The sequence below is a fragment of the Uloborus diversus genome, chromosome 2, assembly GCF_026930045.1.
Source record: "Uloborus diversus isolate 005 chromosome 2, Udiv.v.3.1, whole genome shotgun sequence".
Taxonomy (NCBI): domain Eukaryota; kingdom Metazoa; phylum Arthropoda; class Arachnida; order Araneae; family Uloboridae; genus Uloborus; species Uloborus diversus.
The window spans coordinates 219335806-219356872 of record NC_072732.1 but is presented as its reverse complement, the minus strand read 5'-3'; the positions used below and the strand labels follow the sequence as shown (position 1 = coordinate 219356872).

Below are 21067 nucleotides of genomic sequence, written 5' to 3'. Positions count from 1 at the left end.
ACAGATTTCCTGTTTGCCCCTCTCAAATACTTTAAGAGCAATGAAAATTGCACATGCTGCTGAACGTAATGATAACTCCTAATAAATACAAAATGAACAGACTCAAAGATATCACATATTTCTTAACACAGAAGTGAAATACTCATTAAAGATTCCATGTATGTGTTTGAAAAACTTAAAAGTAATTAAAACCCAAAATAATACTGCACCAGCATTCAGCGTTTAATTTTTTGACTTTTGACGTTCTTGCAGAGTAGGTATTTTTGTTGGGCTAAATGCCTTTATTTTGGTTCTTGAAGGATTTCACCAATATTGTTTTAAAAAAAAAACATTTTGTGACTTACCTTTTGCCATTCCGGGAGAAAAACCTTGCGCGGGAAATCCCATTCACCTGCTACCGACACTCAAATGTCCGAGTTTGAATCGGAAGTGTTCGGAAAAATATGTGGCACGCTATGATTGGTTGCCGTCATTCGGCAGACGTCGGTAAACTTCCGACAGAGCACATGTCGATCACATGAGGAAACCATGTTGAGGTGTTAAGTGCTGAATGCCAAATTAAATAAGAATTGTGCAACCTGCAAGCTGTGTTTTCTCCGAGTTGTGTTGTTCTGGCAATATGCAAATAATGTAACGTCACATTGTTACGTGCAAGGTCGAATCTGGCTATAAATACTCTGACCTGCCGTAGCTCGATTGCTACTTTTTTTTTTACTCGTCGTCTCGTCTTGTGTTGTTGGTGTTTGTAAATGTGTTTGTCAATGTCATCATAAGTTTTTTGCTACTGGCCTCTCAGGTGAGGTCTGATCTTTTCTGAAGAATGCACTGCTGATGTCTTCAGTTTGGAAAGCGCGTGCTGTTATGACGTCTATCAAAGTGAAAAGTTATAATTTTCCCTGATGTGGGTCGTTTGGTCTCCGAGGAAAGAGGATCGTGTCCAACTTTGATATGTTTTTCTCCTGATGTGGTGAACTTTGCTCACATGGTATGAACTGACCAGCCTGCAATTCTGGTGGAAATTGCTATGCCGCCCATCTACCTGTGAAGTGTCACTATGGAACCTCGACAGGACTTTTGATACCTGCATGGACTTATTGTAAGATCTCTTTTTTAATTTTTCTTCGGAGAACCAAATCATTGTGTTGTAATCATTTTCTCAATATATGTTAAATAAATGTTTTTCAGTGTAAAGAATGATTCATGTTTTATTTTCTTCGGGCAGACCACTCCCTCAAATTTTTAGTTGGAAATGAGTTGCCTAATTTTCAGCTTAGCTGTAGGCCATTAACCTCAAATTATATCCAACAATTTTGTTTAAAACTTTCCAATTTAATGATGTTAATAAATATATAAGAAATTTTATTTGTTTGCCTCTTAACAAGGTACAGTAAACATCAAAAATGCGAAAAATTCGTTTACCATGGCGGATGTAAGGAAATCAAGATCTTCAAAAGAAATAAAAATATAAAAACAGCATGTAAAATAATTTTATTTTAAGTCAAGTTATTTTAGAATTGGATTTTGAAACTCAACACAAATTAATACTAAATATATATTGCGTAATCAAAGTAAAATTTAGGATTTTCCTGAAAACAAGCTACCAATCACAAGTGTCCCTCTCCCGTCCCCCCTCTGACGCTCTGAAGCAAAAACACCTCACGTAGCAAGCAAAAAGATAAGATGGGGGAAGGTGGAAGAGGCTCCCGCGTAGATGTGTACACATTTGCGGTTAAAAAATATTGTGAAAAGGCTGCCTTTCTATAAATTTTTGTGAAGGGGCTGCTTTTACGACGCGGAATTTTGTGAATGGGGCCGCTTTTGCGATGGGGAATTTTGTGAATGGGGCCGCTTTTGCCATGCGGAATTTTGTGAAGGGGCCGCAAAGCGGCCCCAATTTGGCGCTGGATCGACCCCTGTTTTCAATACTCTTGCGGTTGGTCAGTTCCAGAATTACATGTTAATTGGACAAGATATCTTGTCAATAACTGCAAGGTGGTTAAAACGTGCTTTTCATTGTACAAAATTTCTCATACTGTAGTAAAAAAGAGCAAAACAGATCAAACTGCGATACTTTAAGGGAAAAAATCCCCAAAGCTAGGGCTAGAAAAATCTTTAAAATTTTACGTGCCCTACCGGCCATTTTTGTCTAAAGCATACATGCCCAGTTTTCCTCATTGTATGTCAATAAAAACATTTGGATTTGTCATACAGCATTAATCAGATGAATTATTTTTATATAAATCATTAAAAAAATAGTTTGAAGCCGTCGTTAAATTTAACAAAATTTAAATTATATAACAGGAAGTATCACTTCCACGCAAACCGGAAACAGCACACCATCTTAGCAGTAGGGCTTGAAATAAATTTGGAGCACGAAGTAAGGATACGGTAATTTTTCAATAAAATACAAAATAATAAAGTTTTAGAAAAAAATATTAGATGAAAAAATTACATGCCCGACTGGTCATGTAAGGGTAGAAGATTCATGCCTGATTGGAATTTTTATATGCCTCGGGCATGTCAGGCAGTATAATTTTCGAGCCCTGCCCAAAACCAATAATAAACACAAAAATGTCATAAAATAAATTATGCTTATTTTTAGAAAACTTCAGTTAAAAATAAAGAACACAATTATTAAAACAACATACTAGCTACTTTGCCCGGCTTTGCATGATCTACCTCGAAAAGAAAAGTTATGTCAAGTGACGTATTTTTTTTTTCTATTGCTGCTTTCCAATTCAACATCAATACATAAAATTCAGCAAAATGTAACTGCTTGAGGTAGAGTTTCTTCTTCTAAATCCTTTGTGTTGGTTTTTAAAACAGTTGGTTGGAATAAGTTTTTGCAGCAGTGGAATTGAATTAATGGAAATACTAAGTGAATCTGTCTCAAAGTAGTAAGTTTCCTTCTTGCATAAAATAGAGGAATGTGTGAACGATGTTTTCAGATAATTTTAAACTCTGCAGAATTTTTTTTTTTTTTTAACTACTAACGTTAAGTTTCAAAAAGGGAAAATAAAAAAATTAAAAAAAATCCCACAGTTTATTTTTGTTTTTTTTTTTTTTTCCAGATATTTTTTTTTCCTGTCTTTTTTGTCATAACAATTGTTAATTTATTTCCTAAATCAAATGTCTTCATAAAACTTTCAAGTAAAAAGCAGGTAGCTCATGTTTTATTTTAGTTAACAACTGGAGAGTAGTTTCAGATCTACATGAAATTTTTCACTACAAAATGAAAATAAAAATAATAATCATGTGATTGATATTGGGCAAAAAATGATGGTTAAGGCAGTTTTATTCAGTTGGTGAAAAATGAGCATAAAATATGTTACTAAAAAAAAAATTAATGATTTTAAGGTCCCTTTTTTTTTTTTTTTGTCTCTCATATTTGAATATAAACTTAATTCTTTATTCAAGGGTGAATTTGATAAAATAGTTATGTGCAGAAAAATTTCCAATTAAGATATGTGTTCCCAGAAAGCCTTTCATTTTATCTAAGTCTGGCAAGGTCCTCACATGATCTTAAAATTGCATATATAAATTCAAATTTTCATCTTTAAATTTTTTAAATGAATCGATTATATAAGAACATAAAAACCCCTCCTTGAAACAAAAGTCTAATTACTTCCCTGAGATGGAATATTTTGTAACTTGTTAGATGATTAATTGCATTAATGACATAAAAGCCTTAATGAGCTTTATTTACTGTGATTACAAGATGAAGTTAGTGATAGTTAATAAAGTTCAAATCGATGACTATATATCTCAAATTATCATAAACTTTATTATTTATTCACATTTTGCATTTGTTGTATGTTTTAATTATTGAAAGTGACATTAGAATCTAGATTTTTTTGCTAATATTGTTTATTTAATAGTCATAGGTTTGGAGCAATTACTGTGATGAATGTCAAGACTGAAAATATTCTCCAAAAGCTTAAAGTTCATTCTAAGGAAATAACTAGTTTATCCTGGTCTTTAGTGGCTCCTGATATGGTAAGTTTATTTCGGATCATTTTATTTGATGTTATTCATGTGTGACGTGTTTTTAAGCATTAGATAAATCCATTCTGTATTAATAATCCACATGCCTGAAAAGTCATGCAAACTCACTTGAAGTCAATTTTTGACCATCTTTTGCTAAAAATTCTCAAAAAATCATGGAAACTGACTATTGGTCAAGGATTTTGAATGCTAGAGCATACAAAAGTACCAAATTTTACTGACTAGATAAAAAAAATACTCAATTTAGCTTTTTTTAAACCAAATTTTGATTTCTGATTTTTTATTGTTTACAAAACCAATTACATATAGTTAACCCTCGTTTATCACGGTTAATTCGTTCCAGACTTCACCGCGATAACTGAATTTCCACAAAGTAGGATTCTGTATTTATAAACCGAATATTTTCCTAATGAGAGGGCATAAAACTTACTGACGACAATTTAAATAGGTTTTTTACATAGTTAGAGCCCCCTAGACATGAAACAGCACCCTTATCCAACATACATTTGTATTACTTCATATATTGCACTAAATATGAGAAAACGAGATATATTAGACAAAATCGATATCACATTAATTATTGGGAAATAAAGAACACGCACACACACATACAGTTCTTACACACTCCTACTAACCTATGAAAATAGTTCAACTTGAACTTGTTCAATAATGAATTAAATTCCAGTTAGTGTGACCCTATGTGCCCCCTTTCTTCCTCTACATTTATCCTCATCAAAAGGTATTACGCATACAGCTTAAAAAGCTAGTGCGTTGTTGAACACCATTAGAGATGTATTTATCCCCTAGTAATAATATTGTGATTTATACTTTGCAGTTAGCGTTTAAGGTTAAATTGAGATAAACTTTCTTCGGCAATTTTAAACCTACACTCCCTCAACTAGTACAAATACAGTCCCTAAGAAGAGCTTACCTTACTTAAAAGACATAATTTGTAATTCTCTTGTAAAAAAAAGTTTACACCAGTACATAAAAAAGGCTCATTGCTATAATTGAAAGAAAAAAAAACCCAGAAAAAACTGCGATGTAGTGAAACCGCAAAAGTCGAAGCGCGAAGTAGCGAGGGACGACTGTATATGAGACAGTGAGAGGCAAAGGGATACAAGTGGCAAAATTCAAAATTTGGAGATAACCAGTACACATGGTAGTTGAACCTCTCCTCTGTCTTGGGGCAAGAGATTGTACTAGTAGCCCTGGTAGGAACTGCTATACAGCATGATTTAGAAAAAAATTTCAATGAAAACCTACCTAGGATATTATCTATAAACCTGTTTTACTCAAAACTGGAAACGTCCACTTACATCCCTTTGCTTCTCACTGCCTCATATGGACTTCTGTAAAACTTGCTCCTTTTTGTTAAACATGTGATTCTATTATGTGAACATTAGTAACTTTGTGCTTAACATTATTTTTAACCCTTCTTGAATTTTGAATTGTGGAAAGATTTACTCACTGGTCATTTTGCCACGCCTATTCAAAAATTTTAATCCATTTGCATCCAGGTCAGTTCAAGCTAATACTACTCGTAAAAGTGATTATTTATTTACCGGTGTTATCTTAGATTTATGTACATTTTTGAAAATAAAATTTCTCTAAAGAGAGAGCTTTATGAAAAAAATAAAATAATTTCTGATAGTCAGGGTAAACAAAAGTTCCGAATTCGAAAATTTTGTTGATTACTCAACTTTGAATCTTGTTTTTGTTCTAAATTATTCGAATAAGAACAACAATTATTTCACTTGCAATTAATAAACTTTCTTCTTTAAATAAGCTTTTATTTCGCCATGATGAAATCTTTGGTAGTGATCCAAACTTCAGCAAGCTTGGAAACACAGAATTGTGCTGCTCTAATAGAATTATTTTGTCTATGGATGTTATTAGACTCTATTTTTTTTTAACTTGAGAATTTGGTGAAGGATCCGTTTTTCGAGTTTGTAATTTTGTGAATTTGTCATTTTTAGAGTTTATAATTTTGTAAAAAGTCTGTTTTTAGAGTTCGTAATTTTAATAAATTTATGTCTTTTTTTAATTTGTAATTTTGCAAAACTCTCGTAAATAACCTCAATTTTCTTCTAAATGAAGCCCCGTTAGAACTTACCTCACTTGAACTTGAAAGCTTAAAATGTAGAAGTCAGCAGCATTAAAAAAAGCTTAATCTAGATTTTTGGAGTGGTAGAAAAAAGGTTTTTAAATAAAAATCTGTAAATGCTCCCAGACAACAGGGCAACAACTGTACATTTGATTCTGGAGTATACCAAGGTGCTGTAAAAACTGGACTGTTATAAATTCTTTTGATTATTGAAACTCATACTCATTTTTTTTAGCTGTTATCTACCAGCTTGGATATGAGTGCTCGAGTCTGGAGGATGGGAGAAGCACAATCTGTCCATGCATACTATGTTTCGAATTCTCGGAAAATGGATGACAAGAAGCAAGCAAAATTTTTTGGGTTTTTCTACCCTGGTAGTGAAAATACTATGCTCTGTTGTTCAAGGTCTGTAACTTTTTCTTCTTATACAAATATTCCGAGTAGATTTTATATCTCTTAAAAAATGTTTTGTTTTCAAAATACCTGTTTATTTATTAACAACTATTTTTATAGATATGATTTTTGTTTTCTTTGGATTTCTGCAAAAAAAAGTTGTTTTCTTATTCACTTTCATTGCATGTATATTGGTATGTTAAGAACTAAACTATAAGTCTTTGAGATTTCTATTTGCAGAAACACGTGTGAACAAAGGAAAGTAATGTAAATAACTTCTTCTGTTAATAATTTTAATGGCTAAAGTTTGGACTTTAGCAATCAAATTTTGACTCAAAATGTCTCTGTATTTCGCAAATGGTAACCAATTTCAAGATTTAACACTACTTTATCTGTAGACAAATATGAATAGATAGGATGCCTCGAGGGAGAAATTAAGCTTGTTTTTGGTGTTTTTCTCATTTTCTTTGGATTTACAGCATACAGAATCGAAGTAGCAAATTGCCGAAAAGAAATTTGATATACAGAAATTTTGATGTCTAGAAACAATCTTAGTTTATTATGAAAATGTCCTAAAACATTAAAATTAAAGCTAATTTTCACCATCTGTAATGCCGTTTCATGTTTTTGAGTGAGTTTTCTGTAAGTTTCCATACTTTTATTACAGCTTTCCGATTTCTCATAACAGCAATGAACTCTCCTTACGAAAATATTAAATTTATCAGAAATGACATTTTTGTGCCTTCATACATCTTCATTCTTCGGCAATTCAACTTGAACCGCAACATTAGGGGATTTTCGTTTCAACAATGTAACCGAGAGAAAATTAAAAAACTAATCTACTTAACTTAAATGATTTTCACTGAAGCTAAAAAGACTAGGAATGACGATCAACAGACAATAGGGATAACTTGAAACTGATTTTACTGTATTACTGGTTGCAATTAAGATTTGAAATAAACTTGAGGGAATTTAAGAACTCCGGAACGGAACAACGACTTATCTACACACCCCTCAACCCCAGATTCCTTTTGAGTTTAGCAGTAACCTCTAGTGAACATAATTTTCTCCGCTGACCTTCATTTTTCATGAGACAAAGAGTCTAAATTGGAAAAAGAATCTATGAATGTCTCCAAAAATTTTTGATATATAGAGATTTTTTCGATATATAGAAACAAATTTTCTGTGTAATGGACATGGAAATTTGCTGAGTCTTCAATGTATAGAAAATTTTGACTTGTGGAAGTTCAATATACAGGGTGTTCCATTTTAACCTGCAAGACCTCTATTTTTGTAACCGTTACTCTTAGATGCATACTTCCAATTGCAAAAATATTCAAAATCAGATGCAGAGTTAAGATATTGAAAGTTTGAAGCAAAAATAAAAATGAGTCTAAAAATACAAAATTTAAATTTTTATACGGCCCTAGGTGCCCGAACTTATATGTAGAGAAATAATCTCCATTGAAAAATATTACTACAGTCGACGCTGATTATAATGACCACACATTATAAAGACCGTCCCATTATAACGACCAGTGGTAAAAGTCCCAACTTTGTTCCTATAAACTCTACGTTCATTTGCCTCCTTTATAACAACCGTTCTGTATCGTCTAATCCAATACAACGACCGAATTCAGCGGACCCTATTTCTAGTGTTATTTCAAATTCAAAATTTGTAGCTCGAAATGACCTTGATTATTGTTTACGGACATCTGCTTGGAAGTTTTCAATGTCAAATCCAACTTTGAGAGGGGGTGTGGGGGGGGGGAATTACTATTCACCACAGCTAGCACAGAAAAAATAATGAGAGGAAAAATCGAGAAATTTCCAGATTCCTAAGAAAAGGGAGTTGACAGATGTGTTGGTAGTTTGGTGTTTGAATCTAGTGGTTTTTAAGATTTGGGGGTTCTCGTGAGACTTTTAAATGTTTCTTTGAAAAGCAAGAAAAACACAATTTATCACCTATATCTGAAACGGAAAATAATGTTTTGCAAAAATCACGTCTGCTAAAAAGGCAAACATCTGTTTCTGGTCAGAAAATGTAGTGGTAGCAGTAGTAGTAGCAGATTTGTAAGTGTGTAACATTTTCCTCCCTATATTTTCTGGTCAGAAAATGTAGTGGTAGCAGTAGTAGTAGCAGATTTGTAAGTGTAACATTTTCCTCCCTATATTTTCTACTTTAAAATTTTTTAAATATCCTGTCATAGTATTTAGCACACGATTTTTCTTAAAATTCCTATGATAAAAATAATTTGGGCATTTAACTGGAATGTTTCAAAAAGTACCATTTTTTTTGGAACAATGGGGCATGCATGATGACTGTGTATATTTTTTAAAATTATACCTTTTATAACGACCACTCGTTATAAAGTCCTTTTTCTCTGGGACGGAGATGGTCGTTATATCGAGCGTCGACTGTAACACAAAAAACTTGACATGTGTGAAACCAAAACTTGAGGAGATATTAGAGTTCAAAGTTTTTAGAGACCATACAGCAGTTGAGATTGGAACTTATCGCCCTTTTAAGAATGACAGGTTATCGAAGTAAAAAAGCAAAGTATTTATATTTTTCATTGCTATTCAAAAATTTTTAACAATGCTATGCCGTGATGCGCAAAAACACACGACAAAACCTCAAACAGTTTGAGAAACAACACTCTATGGACACATATAAATTTAAACCCTTGTTAACTGCTATATTTTCCCCCAAAAGGCGTTATTGATGGCGAGTGTAAAGTGGTGTAAGTCACAAACCGCTGCATTTCCTATCAGTGAATATTGGTCGAACTAATATCAAACTTTTTGTGTTGGAATTGTTTTTCGATGGATATTATTTTCCTAAATATAAGTTAGGGGACCTAGGGTCCTTATAAAAAGTTAAATTTTGTATTTTTTGACTCATTTTTATTTTTCGCTTCAAACTTTCAATATCTTAACTCTGCATCTGATTTTGAAAATTTTTGCAATTAGAAGTATGCCTCTAAGACTAACAGTTGCGAAAATAGAAGTCTTGCAGTTTAAAAAGGAACAACCTGTATAGAGGTTTGAGTGTATTTTCTTTAATGCAAAAGACAAAACTTTTCCTAAGGCTTGGAACTTTTTTTAGAGGTGAACTGGGAACAGTGACATTCAAAGAAAAAGGAAAGCCAGAGTTCCAAAACCTTTGGCTGAAAGGTTCCGAGTCTCTCAATCGGAACCTCTATATTTTGTGTACTTGGGAACAGGATTCAGAAGGTGTAAAAAAGAATATATTATGTGCAGTAGAGTTTTTCAGAGTAAGTGACATGTTTTGATGCTTAAAAAACAAAAGAAAGTTTTTCTGGTTTTCTTTTATGTTTTATACTATTAACTTTCCCCTTCTCCGTGTGTTGCATTTTTTACAATTCACATTTTATGTCTGAAACTGATGTTTTTTTTTTGCTAAATTATTTCATATATGTACTATTTTTTAGGTAAATGTTACAGGGATTAAAACGCACATTTTTGAACTTATGGAGACCCATCCAAGCTTTATATGTGGAGGAGCTCATGCATTTTCGGGAAGAAAAAGTTGCAAAATAATTTCAATCATGCCTCCCAAATTTTACTGATGTCCAGATGCTTTATACATTTTGGATTCCATTTACATCTACTTTTGTAAAACTAACTCATTTTCATGGGTGCAAGACCTTCCGTCTCAGGACGGATTTCCGTCCTGGAAAAAATTTCCGAGACGGAGGTCGGGACGGAAAGAAATTCGATGACTTTCCTTCAGTTTTTACTTAAAAAAGAAAAATTGAGTGTTTAAAAAATTTGCTTTAACTACTGAACCGTTCCATAACTACGAATTTACATCGACACGCTCTCGATTTTCAACCATGGGCTTGTTTTGTTTGCAACGTGCTTTTGGAAGAGGTGGCTTTTAGACTCGCTCTATTATTTCCAACTCACTGCATTGCAGACCGCGAAGTTGCTTATTATTCTCCCTGATTTATCTAATTAACCGTCTCTATTTGAAAATTTAACCTTTTCTCTTTTCATTTTCAATCATCCTTTCGAGTGATTGCTGACGGGTGAAATGTTTACGCCACAACATAGCGCGTCCACACACCAGGCAAACCGGGAACTATCAGGGACTTTAAAGATTTTAGTGAAAATGGGAATTTTGGAAAGACTCGGGAGAAATTTTCGAGCTTGTTTTGAAACACCGATGCCCAACTGTTCCTGCATTTTCAACATGTTTCTGGTAAAATATTCTTGGACTTGAGGAATCACTAAATTCTAATGTCTTCCAATCTAACACTCGCTAGAATGGAAATATGAGGGGAGGGGGGGGGGGGCGAGAGAAAGAAAAGGAAACGAGAAAAATGGCGGCAACACGAAATTGCGAAAAAACTCTGCTCTTGCAAAGAGAGTGAGTCTGCAAATTAGCCCACCATACTGAGGTCTTAAAACGTTTGTATTTTTGGCAATCTAAAACAAGGGAGGGGGTGGCTACTCAAGGGATCCAGAATAAAATATCGAAAAACTGAATTGAAAGTCGTTTTTGAAGCTAGGAGTGGTTCGGGATTTTCCCACTGCAAACTCTTAAAAATTTAGAAGTCAAAAATGTTGAGGCTGTCTTTAATGGTGTGGGGAGGTTTTTAAAAAAAATCGGAAATTGGAGTCTTAAAAACACTAATTTAGGCAATCTTTGGTGAATTGCTGAGATGGTTTTGGTGTTCTAAACGGAAAATGTTTTGTAGCTGATGTATTAAAAACTGTTTGAGGCTATACTTAAGTTTCATAGGAGAAAGGGAATTTGGGACCCTCTCCCGAAAAGTGTTTGTAATTGAAGTCTTAGAACTTTTAGGCTATCTTTGGCAATGTCAAGGGGGAGGGGGTTCTGTTTATGTGAAATTCCGAAACTGGAGTCTTAAACGCGCAACTTTAGACCGTCTTGGGATTCGGGGTACCCCTTCCCCGAAAAAAATTCGAAGCTGAAGTATTCAGAACTCAGCTTTAGGTTATCTTTGGGGACTAAGGAAGGAATTCAAAGGCCTTCTCTCAATAAGTTTTAGAACTTAAATTTTTTAAACTTCGGTGATGAATAGGGGAAATCGCAAATTTAAGTCAAATTTAGTGAACTTAGGGGAAGAAGTTGGGGGGGGGGGGGTTCTTCCCCGAAAATTTCTCCATGCTGAAGTATTAAACTGTTAATTTGACTATTTTTGAGTGAGTTAAGAGTTAGGGAATTCGGGGGTCTTTCTCGGAACATTTTCGAAATTGAAGTATTAAAACTTCAGGTTGTCTTTGGTGATGTAGGGAGGGGAGTTGCTCTTTCAATAGAAAAATAAATCTTAAACACAAACTTATACTGCTTTAATAAACACAAAGAGAGGGGGGGGGGGTATTCCGCTGCCCAGCCCCGAAATATTTCTGTTTCTGAAATTTTAAGAACTCTGTTTTGGGATGTCTTTAGATAACTTAAGGAGGAAGGGAGTTGGAAGCTTCTTTCAAAAAGTTTCCGAAATTAAAATATTAAAACTTTTAGGCTGTCATAAGTCATGTATATAGGTAAGGCGGATACTGTTCCTATAAAAAAAAGTATTAGAAACTGAAGCCTCTTAAAACTCAAATTTAGGATATTTGTGGTAAATTCAGAAGAAGGGGTTCGGGAGTTCTCTTCCGAAAATTTTTCAAAGCTGAAATATTTAAAATGCCACTTTAGGCTATATTTGAGTGATTTAAGAGGGATGTGAGTCGGCGGCCCTCCCTGGGGTGAGGATTCAGTTCCCCTATTGATTTTTTTTTTACTTAATGAATATTGGAAAGTATACCTCGTTTAAAAAAAGTATCTACTTCACTGAAGTGGTTTTTTTTATGGCTAATTTCACCACCTGCTATCTTACGAAATAATTTATTTCCAAATGAAGACTATGGGGGAATGGTGCCAGTTTATTATCATTAGTCGCCCATACCCTTCCCCACCTTTCTTTCTTTTCTGGTTAAATTGGCACTAACTTGGGTAGACTTTCCGATCAGAATTGATTTATGTTGCAAAAGTGAAAAGTCTTATGTCCCAAGCGATTTTATTGCTGCAATAAAAATGTTTGCGATTGGCAAAACACTAACGGCGTGGAGCCCAGAACGCTTTTAGCCCTATCCAACATCGTCTAAAATTGAGCTTTTGGAACTTCAATTTCGAAATATTGCCGAAAGAGAGTTCCTGAACTCCATCCCTTCGATAATGCATTCAAAAAGCGTATAAACGTTATGAAAGATGGAGTACAATTTCGTTTTTAAAGCTTCAATTTCGAGGAGAGTCCAGAGCGCCCCCCCTCTAATATTTTTGAAAGTCGCCTAATACTGTGATTTTGAGGCAATCAGTTTGAAAAAAATGATGTTAGAGAGTCCCTGAACCCCTCCTTTCCCTGAACTTTATCGAAATGGCCTACTATTGTGTTTTTTGGACTTCCAATTTGAAAAAAATTCTGGAGAGAAACCCCCAAGAGTCCCCGTTATTAGCGGCTTTTAGATTTTTGGAATTACAATATCAAAACGCTTAAATATTACAATCTAAACTAAGTTCGTGTTGTTAGGAAAGTCAAAAGCTTAAAACTGAAATCAGATTCCAACACTGGCATTGTTAAAATCTACAACATTTACACACATAAATTTTTCCTTAAGCACGCATGCTTGAGGCGGGGGGCTGAAAATATTTTCCGTCTTGAACACATCACCAAACTTGCACCCATGCTCATTTTTCTGTTTTCTACGGGATTCTACCACTTGGACTTGAGTTGGGAGACTTGGGAGATTGACCATTATTTTCAACCTTTTTTATAATTTACTTCCTGTACTTGCATACTCAGAAATTGCATCTAATTTAGTTCAAACCTGAACCATTTTCATAACCTTACCACTTTCACCATGCTTCATCTTTTGTTATAAATGTTTTAAGATGATTAAATTAGTATATGAGGCAGTGAGAAGCAAGGGGATGCAAAGTGCCAAAATTAAAAATTTGGAGATAACCAGTACACATGGTAGGTGAACCACTCCTCTGTCTTGGGGGCAAGACATGGTACTAGTAGCCCTGGTAATTGCCGTTATACAGATGATTTAGAAAAAAAATTTAATAAAAGCCGACGTTGGATGCTATCTTTAAACGCATTTTACTCAAAACTTGAAAATGTCCACTTACATACCTCCCTTCGGTTCTCACTGCCTTATATAATGTACTAGCTGTACCCGCACGGCGATGCCTGCGCTAAGAATTTAAAGGAAGTCCATTGAATAAAAAAAATCCACGCCCCTCCCCCCTGTTTTTACGCCGAGTTCGCCGCCTAGGGTGGCTGTTTAAATTTTGGCAACGGTATTGATTAATCAATATCTATCTTTTTCGTATTTTCTATACCTATTTCCAGTTGTGTTTTGTGTCATTCACCTTTTTACACCAAAAATGCCATACTCAAATATGTAACATAAAATGTATGTGCGTGTGTGTAGGACATGGATGCAACCTGGAGACAGCTATCGCTATAGGAGAAGCATCGTGAGGAGCCGGTCGAGGGTGATGGTGTGGAGGGTGCTGGTGGGAAAATAAAATGATAGCACTCCAAAAACAGTCAAATATTAGCAATAAGCAATCGTGATTGCTCAAAAAAAATGGGGGGGAGGGCAGTGCTAACGAAATCATCTGAACTGAAACATTGTTGGATTGGTGGCCCAACTCACCTCCCAGAAATTTGAAATGTCTCTTGAAAAAAAGGTTGTATACCCTGCTTTAAAGTGTTAGAAAAATAGTAGATTCTTTCTATGCTAGGGATAAGTTCAAAAGATCTGGATGAAAGCCAGCAGCCCCAAATTCTACGCCATATAGAACAGAAAGTACATTCTGGTAACTTGGCTCAAGTAGTAGAGAAATCCATAAGCCATATGCAAAAAGAAGTATCAGATAAATAAAAATAGCTAATTTTTTTTTTTTTTTACATGTCTGAAAAATTTAATTTTTTTACAATCTTCTGCAGATCTCCCTTTTTGATTTGGAGGAAAAGAGATGCATATTGTCCTTGAGCACTCACAATAATAGCATTAATAAAATGGTAGTTTCTCCAACCAATCCAAGTAAGTCATTTATCTCTTTTCATGGAAATATAATTTTGCAATTCAAAATTTTCATGTTTATCTGCTCATAAAATTAGTCTTACGCATGCAATATTTTTGCTGTCCAGGGCTGTCCAACTGGCGGCCCGCGGGCCGCCAGTTCGACAGCCCTGGTCTATACATATTAATGCAGTGACACTTCATGGCAATCCTTGCCTCACTCTGGGATGCCCGAGAATATCGCATCACCCACTTAGAATCCTGATGCAGACAAAGAAATAGCGTCTCTTCAAACTTTACCCTACCATCTTTAAATTAAAAACAGTTAAGGTAACACACTAGTAGTGGCCACAGTTAAGCATATTTTATGTCTTTTTCAAACTGTGGGTCTACAATATTAATTCTAGTTTTTTAGCTCAATGAACGTATTATAACCTAACTATTCCCTAAATCGTCCCATTTTGTAAAAAATGCCAGAATTTCAATTTTTTATCCATTTTTTTTCAAACTTCAAATTTGATCCAATAGTGGCCACTCCAAAATCTGAGATTTTCAGTAGTGGTCACATGGATGAGTCAGTAGTGGCCATTTGACATATTTTCCTTAGAATTCACATTACTCACTTTAAATTCAAATAACTGATGGATAAAATTGATTCAATATGATAGTTACATTAAATACCAATATATTAATCACATTTTTATTATGCATTTCTTTCTTCAAAGTACATACGTACTTAGGATAAAATAAAAAGTTTTTAGTAGAAAATTTGTATTTTGTATTTGTATTGTATTTTTATTTGTATTACTAAAGTAAAAGAAAATGAATGTACATGTATAAATATTCTACATGTGAACTGTAGTAAGTATGAACTGAATAATTACTATCACTACGAAATCATCTTTACTAATAAAAATGCTGAAAGTTTGTCTGTATATCTGGATCTCTGTCTGTCTAGATGTCTGTGACGCGCATAACGCCTAGACCGTTTGGCCAATTTTCATGAAATTTGGCACAAAGTTAGTTTGTAACATGGGGGTGTGCACCTCGAAGCGATTTTTCGAAAATTCGATTTTGTTTGTTTTCTATTCCAATTTTAAGAACATTTTCCTGAGTAAAATTACAGGACGAGTAAATTTCCAAGTTCTCATAACGTGGAACAGTAACATGGGCAAGCCAATTCGCGAGAAAGTCACCATACATTATTTGTAAATTTCCAAAAGACCTTTTAATTTTTCTACTACGGGCAAAGCCGTGCGGGTACCACTAGTTCATAAAAATATAGTAAGTACACAATTTAATGTAATTCTAGAACAATTTGTTTCCTACAACTTACCAAGGTATATCAATGGATATAGGAAATCGGTAGCATAAGTTTTCAATACTACTAAAGGCAGGGTGTCCGTGCACCTAGAAAGTCGTGGATTTCGGCTATGATCAAAAATGTTCGTGGAAAATCATGATTTTCGGCAAAAGGTGCTCAAAAATCATGGAAATTGACAATTGGTCATGGATTTTGAGTTCAAGAACATGCATATTTATTGAATTCTATACATTTGCTTAAACTTACGCATCTTAACCATTTTTTACGCTATTACATGTTAATCCCAATTTTTCACACATTTCTAAATCCGAATGCATCCGCTTCTTTAATACTCACTCATTTTTCTTTTCCTTGTGATTTTATCGTTTGGACATTTATAATTATGTATTTAGCATTATCTTTAACCCTCCTTATATGTCTTATTGTGTAGTTAAGGACTTTTAGACTTCTACTTTTGCCGATCGCATTCAATGAAAAGATTTTAAGTCATCCGTGTTGATTCAAGAGACTCATAAAAATTATTGTAAATTCTCAGCTATGTCTTAAGTTAATGAAGATTTTAGAAAATAAAATTGGTCTGAAGAATTATTTACGGACTTTTGTACATTGATAAAATATAGAAATCCGGGAATTTTTGAAGGTAAAATTTTTAAAAAGTCCGTAAATGTTACATATTTCACAAATTCGGAAATTTTACAACATTTGTAACCTATCATAAAACTTTGGCGGTAAATATCTGGTGTTGTCTGGTAAATTATTTTTTAAGCACTTTAATATTTTTTTTTTTTCTGATTATGTATGCTATTTATTGTAAACACAATTTTAGTAACTACTAAATTATTGCTAGTCACAGATAATTTAGAAAACTATTAGTAGTACCATGCTCCTATTTTTTATTCGGTAAACTTTGAAGTTTTATCCGGTAAACTGATAATTTCCCCCTTCCCAAAAATTTGAATTTTGGGCGTCCCTGACCATTAGCAGTCATAAATAAATATGAATCACTAGATTATAAATTGCAAAACACATACTTACTGACATGATTTAGACTACCAATAAGAAAAATTGTTCCACAAAAAAGTGTTATAACTGGAAATTTTATATATCATGGCTTTTTTCTAATTTTACTGTGTGTGACTTACTTCTAATAAGTGTTTTACCTTAAACAAATCCGTATTTTCAAGAAATGATTGCTTAAATCTAAGAAATAAAAAATTATCTGTTTTGCTTAGAAAAGGGATAACTTCGATCAAGCATTGTGCCCTTCCCCCTTCATTTTTTTTTATCTGCTCAGCAAGCAAGTTGCAATCTCTTTCTTGGTTCCAGTAGAATGTTTCTCCTCTTTTTGTACTAGCGCACCAAATTCCTGTTTTTTTTTTTTTTTTTAAACCAATAAGGTATTTAATAATCCCCCCCCCCCTGATATGTGCCTCTAGGCTAGGGCGTATGGGCCTTGGGGATGGCCTGTTGAGTAATCCGGGCCTGTCCATAGAACAGGTAAACTCACTAGCACTCGCCACAGTGAAGCATATTTTGTGGCTTTTTTAAACTGTGGGCCTACACTATCAATTACATATTTGAAACTCAATGAGCATATTATAGCCCTTCTCTTCCTTAATCGTCCCATTTTTCAAAAATGCCAGAATGCCAATTTGTTCAATTTTTTCAAACTTCAAATTTGATCCATCAGTGGCCATTATATAATGTGCATGAATCAGTAGTAGCCATATTACTGTTTAGAAGTGGCCACCGGGTGGCCACTACTAGATCACATAATAATATTATGTCAGAAATGAGGCAGGTTTTTATTTAAAGATATTACATCTTATTAAAAGGAAAATTGTGTTGATTAATGAAAAACCTTCCTGATTCAGTAGTGGCCACTCGGTGGCCACTATTAAATTTCCCAACTTTTTTAGTAGGCCAAGTAAACTGTCACCAAGAAAGCAACTATTTCGAGTTGAAAACGTTCCAAGCATGATCTTTCACATTTCATAACATGGTTACAGCTCTAAAAATATTATTTTTGAGCATTGTTCTATTCATAATACAACACAATGTTTATATACTTCGTTACGGAGAAGCGTTAGAAGACAGTGAAAAAACATCGACAATCCAGGTGACCGTATTAAATAGTTGATAACAATTTTCCATGATGCTCTACCTACTCCTCCTTGAACTGCCCACTACACTATAGCCTGAAGTCTACCACCTGCAAGTTTGAATCCACCGGGACCCCAAGAATCCTTGTTTTTAAAATATAAACCTTAAAGTGGCCACTACTGAAGCAGTGGCCACTACTGGTGCATTTACCTTACATGCTAATTTTAATGCAAACAATTCCATCTTATGTGAAACTGAATGCTGCTTCTTACTTTAGATTTGATTGTGGTCTGCTGTGGGGACGGCACGGTGAAATTGTGGAACCTATCTACAGAGAGTTCGTCGCTGAATTGTTACTCTATTTACATCCAGTCAAGAGTGAAAATCCTGTGTGTGAGTAATTTATAATTTACTGCCTTAAATTGCATTGCATCCAAAGTTACCATGTGATATATAAAAATCATTGTTCCAGAAATTTCAAACTTTGATGGAGAATTCCCTTTAAGTAGCATTAGAAGGAAATTCTTCATATTTTAAAAGGTTTAATTAGTTTTCAAATTAAAAAAAAAAACTTTTAAAAAAAACGAGTTTTTGGGATTTTACTGGTTAGAAAATGACATTTGAGTAAAATGCTCTAAAAGTTTCAGTTTTGAAAGGTGGAGAAAAAAACTGGAGCATGGTTCCCACGGGCCCTCAAAAGTCGATATCAAGGCCCTTTTTTTTAGTATTGTTTGTCGGGGCCCCTCTAAAAACCATATTTTGTAGTCAAAAGCCCGAAAATTTAATTAAAGGCCCTATGTTTTTTTTTTTTTTTTTTTTTGAATTTGTTTCATTCTATGTCAAATCGACAAAAAGAAAAATTCTCAACATGACATTTCAAATTTTGCAAGAAACTTTCAGAAACCTTTCTCTTTAATGCCTTAAACTTATGTATATTTTTTGAAAATCTTATCTTCCATAAGTGATGTGTAATTAATTTTTGAAACTTATTAAACAGCACTTTTTTTACTTGCTGGCAGTGTTTTAAAATGTTTAATTAAATACTGTTTGATTTTCAATGCATTTTTTAACTAAAAATGTTGAAAAAAATTTGTGGGACCGTGAAGGGTTCAGCAGTTACTGAAAAGTGTTAGCGAAAATTGTAGTAATGCGTACTACATTATTTTCTGTAACTGATGATCCTTTAATGATCCCACTCAGAAAATCTCTGTATTCATAAATTAAATACAAAAAACTCATGTATTTTTCCCAAAATTCAAGTTGTATAAAGAATTAAATTAATGCACATGTAATTGTCTTTAAAAGGAGCTATCATACAACTCTATAGCCTCCATAGAACTTTAGTTATAGCATTTTAAAAGGCTGCTGTCAAGTTTAAAAAAAAAAAACTTTTTAACGCATTTAAAAATTACTCATCATTTACAAATGATAAATTAAAAAAAATTACATATAAATAATTTTCAGACATCAAGCATAATTGGCGCGAAGTGGCCCTAAAAGCTTAAAAATGGGCTATATAAAGGCCATATAAAGGCCCTATTTTTTAATCTGTTGGAAGAGTGGGAACCCGTGGAGTGCTCTGTAAAAAACATTTGTATTTTAAATGCATGGATTTTCTCATTGATGCATTTCAATACTAGCTTTAATGAATTAAAATGTAGCATAAAAAAAATAAACAATGATTTTGTTTGAGGAGTGAGTTAAAAAACAGTTTACTCATTAACTGTTGTATACCCAAGTAAGTATGTTCTCCGTGATTGGCGGGCCTGTCTGAGTCAATTAGATCGAAGAGACCTGTCATACACTGATAAGAAGCTTAAAACAAACAAAATAATTTAATTAAGCAAACAAAAGCATTTATTTTCCTGTCATCTTTTGCATTAAAATTAAATGTCATTTCACCAATTATGTTTCACTTTTCTCAACTTTTCTTGTGATGTTTGAAAAGTGAAATTATTTTTGTTGATTTTTTTTCTTTTATACAATTGTAAAATGCTCCTACAGCTTTTAAAATGTCAATTGTTATTAAATGTTTCTATTTTTAGTTTTAAAACAATATTCAGCAATCTTTTATTCCATTGTCCAAACTAATTTTTAAATGCTTGAAATACACCGCCAGCTCAGTTATTCCATCCGAGGACTGCAGTTTCGTGCTTTTTAGCACTCATCAGCCCGGAATAGGAGTTATCTGAGCTGGAGGCGAAAAACCTTTTAAGGGAGCCAAGAGAGCCAAACAAACTGGTAGCTAATGTAGCATTACCATGCTTTGCCATCAATCTTTGAGTTGAACTTCACCATTGCTGTGGTCACTCATCTGGTGTGCTAATTCTACATTAGCTACCAATTTGCTAGGCTCTCTTGGCTCCCTTAAGAGGTTTTTCGCCTCCAGCTCAGGTAATTCCTATTCCGGGCTGATGAGTGCTAAAAAGCACAAAACTGCAGTCCTCAGATGAAATAACTGAGCTGGCGGTGTACTTTAAGTATTTCTGCCTTAGCCCTGGCTTAGGGCAGTAACTACTGCAAAATAATTTTTAAATGAACTGCAAAATTTGATTAAATATCTTTGCATACATAATGTTAATATTACTAATTTGGTTTGCATTGGTGCATTCGAAGTTTCAAAACTTAAAATTTATTTCTTTTAACTATTGGGATACATTTTTTAACATGTGAACAAGAGTATGAAAAATAAATTTCTCATTCGATGGAAATCAGCTTTGTATTGTTAATTTTTAGGGCAGCTTCCATCCCGTTGAAGAACCTCTCTTTGCTTTTGGAACGGATGAAGGGAGGATTGGAATCATTGACATTAACAAAAAAAGGTGAGTAGAAGTCAGTTTAATACATTGAATGTAATGAGAAAAGGCAGTGATGTTCCCATCAATTTTTCCCTGGGTATATTCCCAGTAATTCACTACGCACAATTTGTGAATGTGATCATCTACATAGTATGTAATAATATGAAAATTTATGAAGCCTGAAGGTATATGCTATATGTCGAAAAAATGTTTGAGAGTATACGGTGTATATGGAGGTATGGGAACACCACTGAGAACAGGTACACA

The 21067-nt window shown here is 33.8% G+C and overlaps 1 protein-coding gene across 1 annotated transcript in view; it reads left to right on the top strand.

Annotated features, from left to right (window-relative positions):
- The window catches only part of LOC129216825 (uncharacterized), a 78633-nt gene that overhangs the window by 2632 nt on the left and 54934 nt on the right, over positions 1 to 21067 (top strand). Inside the window, exons 3-8 of the mRNA XM_054851042.1 lie at positions 3879 to 3996; positions 6348 to 6517; positions 9615 to 9783; positions 14500 to 14596; positions 18280 to 18395; positions 20739 to 20824. Of these exons, the coding sequence (XP_054707017.1) occupies positions 3879 to 3996; positions 6348 to 6517; positions 9615 to 9783; positions 14500 to 14596; positions 18280 to 18395; positions 20739 to 20824 (756 nt within the window). The remainder of the gene's footprint in view (positions 1 to 3878; positions 3997 to 6347; positions 6518 to 9614; positions 9784 to 14499; positions 14597 to 18279; positions 18396 to 20738; positions 20825 to 21067) is intronic.